Source organism: Netta rufina, assembly GCF_964035555.1.
Source record: "Netta rufina genome assembly, chromosome: 1".
NCBI classification, from domain to species: Eukaryota; Metazoa; Chordata; class Aves; order Anseriformes; family Anatidae; genus Netta; species Netta rufina.
The window spans coordinates 137,289,094-137,299,777 of record NC_140123.1 but is presented as its reverse complement, the minus strand read 5'-3'; the positions used below and the strand labels follow the sequence as shown (position 1 = coordinate 137,299,777).

Genomic DNA, 10,684 nt, shown 5'->3' with positions numbered 1-10,684 from the left:
ATTTAATTTCAGAGGTTCTCAGTGACAGCCGGTGACAGGCTGACAGCTCACACTCTCGTGTCACAGAGAAGCTCCATGATAAAAGCAGAAAGTCACCTTATCAGCTGCTGGAGAACGCCCTGGGCAGGGAGGACATACAATACCTTCTTCTATGATTTTAAATATTGATCAGGGTTAGTAATACCTGCGCGTTGCTACAGAATGTCCTGTGATAATGGAGAAACCATTGGGCACTCAATGTACAACCTCTGTGGACAGATCCAAGGCTCCACTTCCCAGTTTAGTAGTCTGAATGGAAATAGGAAATCTGCAACCTTGCTGAAAGTCAGGGGGAGCTCAAGCAACACGCAGTACTCTTCGGTGGCGCTGGGTCCAGATGCCCCAGTGAATAATGGATCTGGAATTCCCTGTAACCCCAAGGAAGGCATGAAGGCTTCAGTCGTGACAGCAAGTGAAGTCCACAGGGCCTGTACAGCAAAGTGTTTCCACAGCCGTTACTCAACTAAAACTAGTACACAGGGAAATGTCTACAACTTCCTGGAGAGGCCCAGTGGATGGAAGTGTTTTATCTATCACTTTACTGTGTAAGTACCTAGATTTTTATGCAATCTTTGGTTTCAGAAAAATTTGAAACTGTCCTCTTGATTAGCTAGAAGTCACAGTACGTTAGCTCCAAGGCTGAAAACTGTAGTTCTATGAATAATCCCATTGAAAGTGGGAAAGGAAAAGTCAGTTTCACAAACAAACAGCCACTACATCCACTAACATTTCCAAAGGAGCAGTGTCTATTCTTGATATCTGTCTTCAAAGATGTACACTGAATCTGTGCTAATTCAGAGATGAAGTCTGATATGCTCATGGCAGCACTTACTGCTGCCTTAGCTACTTCACATGGTTCTAGCTTCAGATACTTCAGTTTTTAGCATGTGATATGATCAGACCTATCACATTTTTATGTGCGTTTAGCTCATGCTGAGGTGCCAAAACACATAATCTGTTGGTCAAACATCTAATCACAACATTACTATTTTAAATTAATTTACAGGTGTGAACATGTATTGAGTAGAAATTTAGCAAAAAGTTTTTCATTATACCAAGTACATAGTACATGCAAGGAGAACATTAAGGTTCCTATTAACCATTGTGAAGCAGCGGTTAACAAATTATTACAGCTACTACCTTTTTCTCTAAGCTGCTTATGTTGTCTGTTTAGCAAGACCTCAAGTACTATTTTGAATGTTACTAAACAGTAATGATAATTTATCATCTTTGCTGTAGAAAGGGTCCAGTCATGCTCTCACTGAGTCAAGCAAAAGTTTCACTGGCTACAGTGAATGCAAAATGTGCCAGAAGTCCTTGCTTTTCTTAATTAGTAATTATATGTCCTGAAGAAATACGGAGTGTTGAAATTATTCTATTCATTCCAGATATACTTTTCTATGGCCTGACTGCATTTTGGAAAAAAAACATCAGTTATTGCAATCAGAAACTACTCAGAGAAAGATACAGTAATTTTAAAAGTGACTTTTAATGCTTCTATTTGGTGTAAAATGGATGGTCCTGCCAATATTTGTTTCCTTTCATACCTTTTGGCTTTTTTAAAATGGTGTTTTGATTCATTAAATGTTATTCAAGGAATAGGCTTATACTATGCAATTATTCCTAGGGCTTAAACAGGTGCAGTTTCTGTAGATTTGAATATGTCATGATTTAAGCCTATTTCAGGTTAGGGTTTATTAACCTTATTAAAATGTCAATTGTGTCATCTTCTGCATTACTTTTATCTCAGACTAAAGATGACCTTTAATAGGTACTTATACTCTGCAAGGGACATTTAAACCCTAAACAAACAGAAAACTACACAAACACACACACAAACACCAACATCTCATCAATCCATACTGGAAAACTGGAAAAAATGTTGCTATTTTTAGCAGATTTTCAGTTTTATATTTTAAAAAGTATAAGGGCCGGAGGGAAGACCCGGGAAACTACTGGCCTGTCAGTTTGACCTCAGTACCAGGGAAGCTCATGGAGCAGATCCTCTTGAGAGTCATCACTCAGCACTTGCAGGGCAAGCATGCGATCAGGCCCAGTCAGCATGGGTTTATGAAAGGCAGATCCTGCTTGACAAACCTGATCTCCTTCTATGACAAAGTGACGCACTGGGTGGATGAGGGAAAGGCTGTGGATGTGGTCTACCTTGACTTCAGCAAGGCTTCTGACACCATCTCCCACAGCATTCTCCTCAAGAAACTGGCTGCTCTTGACTTGGACTGGCGCACGCTTCGTTGGGTTAGAAACTGGCTGGATAGCCGGGCCCAAAGAGTCGTGGTGAATGGAGTCAAGTCCAGTTGGAGGCCAGTCACTAGTGGCGTCCCCCAGGGCTTGGTACTGGGGCCGGTCCTCTTTAATATCTTCATCAATGATCTGGACGAGGGCATTGAGTGCACCCTCAATAAGTTTGCAGATGACACCAAGATATGTGCGTGTGTCGATGTGCTCGAGGGTAGGAAAGCTCTGCAGGAGGATCTGGATAGGCTGCACCGATGGGCTGAGGTCAACTGCATGAAGTTCAACAAGGCCAAGTGCATGGTACTGCATCTGGGGCGCAATAACCCCAAGCAGAACTACAGGCTGGGAGATGAGTGGTTAGAAAGCTGCCTGGCAGAGAAGGACCTGGGAGTGATGGTGGATAGTCGGCTGAATATGAGCCAGCAGTGTGCTTAGGTGGCCAAGAAGGCCAACAGCATCCTGGCTTGTATCAGAAATAGTGTGACCAGCAGGGCTAGGGAGGTGATCATCCCCCTGTACTCAGCTCTGGTGAGGCCGCACCTCGAGTACTGTGTTCAGTTTTGGGCCCCTCGCTACAAGAAGGACATCGAGGTGCTTGAGCGGGTGCAGAGAAGGGCGACGAAGCTGGTGAGGGGCCTGGAGAACAAGTCCTACGAGGAGCGGCTGAGGGAGCTGGGCTTGTTCAGCCTGGAGAAAAGGAGGCTCAGGGGCGACCTTATTGCTCTCTACAGATACCTTAAAGGAGGCTGTAGTGAGGTGGGGTTTGGTCTGTTCTCCCATGTGCCTGGTGACAGGACGAGGGGGAATGGGCTAAAGTTGCACCAGGGGAGTTTTAGGTTAGATGTTAGGAAGAACTTCTTTACCGAAAGGGTTGTTAGACATTGGAACAGGCTGCCCAGGGAAGTGGTGGAGTCACCATCCCTGGAAGTCTTCAAAAGACGTTTAGATGTAGAGCTTAGGGATATGGTTTAGTGGGGACTGTTAGTGTTAGGTCAGAGGTTGGACTCGATCATCTTGAGGTCTCTTCCAACCTAGAAATTCTGTGATTCTGTGAACTTAAATGAAAGAATATGTAAATTGACTCTGTTCTGAAAAGCTTTTCCTTCAGGATTGCTTAAAAGGAAAAAAAATAACCAACATTTTGTCTTAAGTATCTTTGTCCTAATAATTATCCCAATAACTACATGGTATGTTCATTTATATAACAAGTTTCTGTTTTGGAAAGAACAGATATAACATTAAATGTCATCAAACATTTTTAAAGCAATAAAGTGCTGATCTAAAATACAATTAACTTTGTAATGAGAACAAGATGTAACATTTTTAAAAAATGTTTCCTCTGTTATATCTGTGGTTTTGTTGCAATTCATGTAGATTCACTCTTATGATGACAATGACTATTTTATAACAACTCCAATCTTCCAACTATGTAGTTGAAATGTGTGTAGCCTGGGGGAGCAACAGTGTCCCTTAATTGTTCTTTTGTCCTTCATATGCCAGAAGGACTCAATAACTCAAGTACAAACCTATGCATAGTTTGTGTCCAGGCAGGGCTGGAATCTGTTCTGATCAGGAGCCAGTTCTGCTACAAAGAACCTAACTTTTATGAAAACAGGCAAAGAGAGGGAAGAGCAAGTGCTCTAGGAAGTGATGCTCCTTCTGTGTTCTGAAATTACCAAAATAATCTCATCTTTCTCAAGATAATGCTTGTTAGAAAATGAAAGTATTTTTGCCTAATTAAATCTGAAATTAGTGTTATTTTAGTGGAGTTATTCCAGGCTAAAATCATTGTTTGAAAACAAAATGATTCATAGATTGAATGGGTTTTCTTGAGAATTCCCCCTTCCAATCCTGTAAATCTTCTCACTTGGGTGATTTTCAGCTTTACAGGAAATACTGTGAAATACTGAGTTTCTGAAAACATGAAGAACAAGGTAGAGGATCACAATGACAAGTTAGAAAGAGGCAAGGGCTTCAGAAACAGCTGTGACATGCAAAAGCAATACATTGATCCTAACCAACCTGTTCTTGCTGCCAAGTAAGACCCTTGAGGTATTAGATATCAATATATGTTAGAGTACAGCTCTTTGCCATATGGTCCTCATTCCAGAAAAAGAAGTGCATACCTGGCTTGCATTTGATTTCTAAGCTCAACTATCACTTGTTTAAATCACAGCCTCATGTGAAGATACCAGAGTAGAACCATCATATTTTGTCTTTTGAACAAAAAGTGCAATATGTAATTTTCTTATTCTTATGTATTGGTGATAAGTTATGCATGGTAATGAAGTTACTTGGCAAGTCCACACATTTAAATCATTTAACTGTAAGTGGAGCCTTATTCATGTGATGCATTTACTTTTCTGAAACATATATACTTATATATAATTACAAATGGAATGGCAAATGGTTCAATGATATTTTAGAATATGGTGTTTATTTTTTGTGTGTGTGTTTTGTTCACATACATGTGAAGAGTGTAAAGGGATGAGACCAGACAGTTTTCCTGTTTAATAAGATTACTGACCATGGTTTAGATAACAGATAGCAATGATCATAAACCAAAAACAGATTCCAATGTATATGATTAAAGTGCTAGTGCATAATTGTGATTGGAGAATGTTTCCAAGCCTTTGGAGGCCACCTTTCCATAGACAAGGCCACCTTGGCCATAGACAAGGGGTGGAGATGGTCTGGCTCCTCTGCCATGTTTATAGAGGCATAGAACAAGTAGCAGGAGGTGCAACTCAGGCCTTTTGAAGTAAAAGGTGTACTATATGTGCAGCCATATGCATTCATACACATAAGTGGTGACTGAAGGGAAGAGAACCGTATGGTTTCACTTGTATTCAGGGAGAAAAAGTAAAGGTTTCCTTTCATATGTTAATTTCTTCTGAATGTGAGTGACAGAGGACATCTTGTGTCAGCCTAAGGCTATGTCTGCATCAGTGTGCAGCCCTGTGCTGCACAGCTGCACCTACTTAGGCCCCAGGAAGAAAACAACCAAGCTTGCACAAATGTGTACTGAGGCTAACTGCTCCTGTATTTTGGCAAGCAAGGTGGATCCACAGTACCTTTTCCCTTCAGATCTGCCCTGTTCTTTTCACTCACTGCAGTCCAACTCCCTTGCATTATCTTTCCATTTCTCTAGAACATCCTGAGGCATGATTTTCAGCTGCTGTTGCCTGGCTAACCAAACTTTGTAGATAAAAGCCAGAAGCTTAGAGGGAACCTGGGTGTATAGCTCTTTGAGAAGCGAAGAAACAGAACAAATTGCTATGCTGAGTCTGATGAAACAGGGATAGATGAGAACCTGAGACAGAGATAGAAGCCTAAGTTTGATTGTCATAGAAATTGAGACTGGTGCCAGTGATGCTGAAACTGAAGGAAAATGGGTAAAGAGCAGGCTAGCTCAAGAACAAAGAGAAGCATACTTATGTGGGAAGGACAGACAAGGTCTAGCAGCTTTTGGAGATCAGAAAGCTGGCCAGGCACAAGGTGCTGGGATTGTGGGACAGCTGAAACTCACAGAGAGGCACTGGGAGGAAGAAGGGGTAGGAGACAACAGCTGGAAGCAAGGGGAAAGAGGGAGCATGGAATTCAAGACAGGAGAAGGAACCTTTCACCCATAGGCAATTGGTTTGAATCTCATCCAAGTCAATAGTGAAGAAGAAGTAACGACTGCAGGGAGATACAAAAGGAGCTGTTGGTCTTTTTCCAGTTCTTAGCAAACGGATGTCAGCGTCACTGCTGGAGTTAGCACAGCTGGAAGACTTGCTGGCAGTCAGTAGAGAAACCGCAGGCTGGTTGAAAACGGAGGCAAGTCTAAGGCAAGAGGGAGGCCCATGAGAGGGACTCTTAAAATGTGTTCTCAGGCCTGCCACTTTCTAGTCGTGTAACACTGCAAAAATTTGAGAACTTGCAGCTGTTCAAGGTTATTTTGTGCTGGTTTCACCACTTGTTAAATGAGTGTTAGACCTTGTTCTCATTTAAAAGCTAGACCAATCTTTATATCCCATAGCTTCCTGTGGGATGGGGTGAGCTGATCTAACAGCCCATTGCTAACCAACCACCTCTGGTTCTGCTTCCCTCATTTGCCTCAGCTATTCAGCTTGCTCCTTGCCATTCAAATGTATCTGTCCTTGGCTATCCTTGGAGCACTGAGACAGTTCAGCTTGTTATGCCAGAAGAAACCTAGTCCAGTAGCAAAAAGAGGATGGCCTTCTCTCAGGTTAGTTATACACATTCAGCATCTCTAAGTACTGTCCACTCTTGTTCTCTTAGTGCTCCTAGAGGGCCATAGTCACCTGTTAAATAAAACTGTACAAAATAATTGCAAAGTAACACACTGAAAGTCACCTGGCAAGTACTGCAGACCACCTGGTTTGACTGCAAAACACTTGACAAATGCAGACTTTGCATAGCAACAAACCCTGTACTCCAGGCTTTCTTAAGATCTATGGGAGGAAGACTCCAAATAGTGACTCAGAGAGGATAATGGCTATTGTTTTGAATCGCTCATCTGGGATGCTATCTTTCACTCAACTTATTGCATGGGAAAGATAAGGAAAATGTCCTTCCTAGGGTATGGTTTCAAAGATGGTGTAATAGGTTACCATTACCACCAGGGGAAGGTTTCCTCTCTCACTTTCCCTTCTCCCCCGGCCACACACTTCTGCCACAATGCATGCTGTTTCTGCCACTTTTTGTAGCCCTCCTAAGCTAAGTCAACTCACTGAAATCACTGAAATTCAGTAATTTCACTAAGTGAAATCATGAATTAGTTTGCTAAGTGAACTCACTAATTCAGCAAAAGAATGGGTAGTTTTTGATACCTTAAGAAGTTAGAGCATCTCGACAAAGGGTTTAACTAGTGCTGGAGCCGGTCCTAATCAGTTGGCCAAAACTGCAATGGGATGAATGAGAGCTGTCCTTTTTGTCACCAGAGAATGATGATGTTGGCTCAGTTGCATATGAAAACAAGCCCTAAGTTTGCTTTGTTACACCTCTCCTCCTTCGTACTGACTCCCATAGCTTCTTCGTTGAGAGGCAGGTATGTGTACACACATGCACATTCCTGGCATTTTGTTGAAAAGAACGGAAATAAGGAATGACTGTTGAGTAACTTAAAAATGAATGGTCCTTACAAATATATGAAAATGTTGTATAATTTATAACTTTGGGAGGAGGGAACAGAAGAACAAGAACATATTTGAAAAAATTTGGCTGACTTGCTAAGAGTTTTTTCATGTGATAGAGGTACTATGTAAGGAAATCTTCAGCATGCATAGCACAAAGAATTGAGAATTCAAGAGAACTAAGATCACTGGGGCAAAATAAAAAATGAAATTTTCTCTTACTTTTTTTTTTTTTTTTTTTAATTTTTCTCTTCTTCTTCATGTAAGAAACACTGCAGTCATGTTCTGTTAATGCAAAGGAAATACCACTGATGCAAAGAGCCACCATTCTGGTTGATGTTCTGTTTTTGTTTGTCCTACAGCTGCTGATGTAAAGAACATTAAAAGGCAAAAATATGAATCTAGTTCTTTTTAATAATGCTGGGGTGCTTGTGCACCTTTTTTTTGTTTGTTTGTTTGTTTTGTTTTTTGGTTCTTCAGGTATAACAGCTCTCAGAGAAACTGAATATATTTAGCAAGTAAGTTAGCATAGTGTTCTGTCTTTATCAGTAAATGAAACCTATAGCCTGCTATTTATATCTGTTTATCTCAAAGGGACTGTCAAATTCCCATCTCTGTCCTTCCCACAATTATCTCTAGAATGCAAGCAGATATTTTGCTTTTTCCAATGATGTGATTGTAATATGACCAACATTAGCAACAGCTAAAGTTCAGAGTAATTATAAGCATATGATTGCTTTCGAGATTTTGGTTTTGACCTTGATGTCAAAGCTTAGGTCTGGACACGATGTGCTTTCGTAAGGGTAAGTTAGACCTTTTTATTATTATTGGATTCAGGATGTTTTTGACAGCATAACTTTTTATTTGTTTTATTTTTATTTGTATTATTTTTATTTTATTTATTTGGATATTTTACAAAGAAATTGAACTGACAAGTTTTCCAGTTTAGAACTCCTCCAGCTACTACTTTTCATCTATACACCATTTGCCTTGTGGCATTAAGACGATATCTTGTCTATGACAATAAACCTCAGGTACCAAAAGTTGCACAGAATTAAAGAGAAGAAATTAAAGAACTATTAATTTTATTAAAGTGACATGTTCCTCTTACTGCTTAGGGTTGCCTGTTCAACTGGATTATGAAATGGAATGGATTAAGTTGCTAATGGAGGCACACTGATGTTAAACAGAATTATCTTTAGGATTCTGTAAAGTCCCAGGATTGGGCTGTTCTAAAAATATATGGGAATAGTCATTAATTTTTAGCTTCTTTTCCTAAGGAAATGAGGTTTATGCAACCACACTGTCTGAGTGCGTCTGCCTGAAAGTTACTTACCAGAAAATTTTGAGCCAGTTGGCGAGTTTCAGCAAATATTGACAGAGGATGAGACGTGTCAGAGGTATTAAGTTTCTTCAAGTTTTGTTAAAATAAGCAGTTGGATAGAGGAAAGAAAAATTAATAAGTTCAAAGATGAAAACACTTCACTTGGAGCTCAGTTAGATTATTTGGAACCAAACAGCTTTTTCAAGAGAGAGATGTTATGAAAGTTCCTAAGGAAGAACTTTGATCTGATCTTCTTTTTAGGCACAGAATAACCTAACCACAGAGCACAAAGCCACAGGCTACGTAAGTTTTATTTTAATTTTTTAAAATTATTGATGACTTTTTCCATCATTTATGTAAGAAATTCAATCCGTCTTATTCTAGAAGCTCAATTTTGTAATAGACCATGCAATGAATATGCATTAACATCCCCACAGGCTAATGTTGTTTCTATAGAAAAGCCATTTGTTTCTATAGTGAAAACAAATAGTTTGCAGTGTGGCATTGATATGACGCTGTTGATGGAAATTGGTTACACTTTTGTGGAAAAACTGTACAGAATGCAACAAAGTAAAAAGACATTTATTGATGCTAATGTTACAATTGCTTATTAAATTGTGGACTCTACTTCACATCAAGTTCAAGAAGAGTGCTTCAGACATCTTTACGATAATCAACAAGCTGGCGTTAACTTAATGCTGGATATATTTGCACAGCATTATTAGATGTATTTATTCTCTCACCTTTTTAATACAGAAGTTAAGGAACATTAAGTACTGCAAAGAGGTCAGTGTTACTCTGTGAGTGGTGGTCATAATTTCCTGTCCCTATGAATTTGTATCAAAAGACAATATGACATGAAGACACATGTCAAAACTTCCTGATTTTCTTGTTTCACAGCAAAATTAAATGGTAAATATAGCAGAATCATAAAAACTGATCATGAAGTCATGTTGTTATATGATGAACAATTTCTGCGAATGTTTGAAGAAGTGGTTTAGTTCTCTTTTATAAAGACTTTGTGTGCCAAGCTTGATACATAATCAGAATGGAAGCTTGATTCCTGTGCCCGGGAAAGGAAAGGACATCTAACTGTTCTGATAACAGGACATACAGAGATAAAAGCAAAAAAGACAAACAACACCATAGACATTATTGGAAGATACAGGCACTCAATTGAATCAGGAAGCTTAAACCCTAGGAATTCCAGGACACTGAATAAAAGGTTTCTCTAAAATCAGTGCTTCTGACAATTGTAATGCATGAATGTATTCTACCAGTTTTGGCCTAGTGCGAGCTAAACTCAAAGAAAAGGCAAAATCCAAATCTTAGTGTTCTTTAAAGAGCAGCAGATATATTAAATACTTTAAAAATGTAAAGTATTTATTACTAATGTGAGGCACGGATGCTTTAAGAATAACAGATCTTTGGTCATTTGATTCATATTCATGGTTTCATAATTTGAAGTAAGAGATCTTTTGCTATGATTGCTCATGCTGTGAATTGAACAGCAATGGTATCAACTATTGATCCAAGCTGGTTTGGATCATTACATTTGGATTCATACACATGTAGCTCAAAGGTCCCAAGCATACAGAATAGCAACGTATGTGTGTAAATCCTTTTGTTGATTTTCTAGGTGTTTTAGAAATACTAATTGCTTCTAAAGCACATAGGACAAGATTATCCCCATCTGAAAGACACTGAAGTACTGGCAGGAATTAACTGAGATGCCTCAAAACCAATAGCTTGGTCAACTTAGTTTCTGTATAGTATTCCTGAGTAGAACCTGACAAATAATCGATTTTTTGTTTGTTTGTTTGTTTCATTCATTTATTGAAGACAATTTGTATTGTATCAATTTGTGTGCTTTAAAAATAAAAAAGCTGAAAAATCCCATTTTGTGTGCCAAAAATTACTGATTCAC

General features: G+C 39.3%; 1 protein-coding gene across 1 annotated transcript in view; it reads left to right on the top strand.

The window, feature by feature from the left end:
* Positions 1-201: 201 nt before the first annotated feature.
* The window catches only part of LOC311215703 (potassium voltage-gated channel subfamily KQT member 1-like), a gene marked incomplete at both ends in the record, with an annotated part of 528,691 nt that continues 518,208 nt past the window's right edge, over positions 202-10,684 (top strand). The window contains one exon of the mRNA XM_084297010.1: positions 202-584. Coding sequence (XP_084153136.1) covers positions 202-584 — 383 coding nt within the window. The remainder of the gene's footprint in view (positions 585-10,684) is intronic.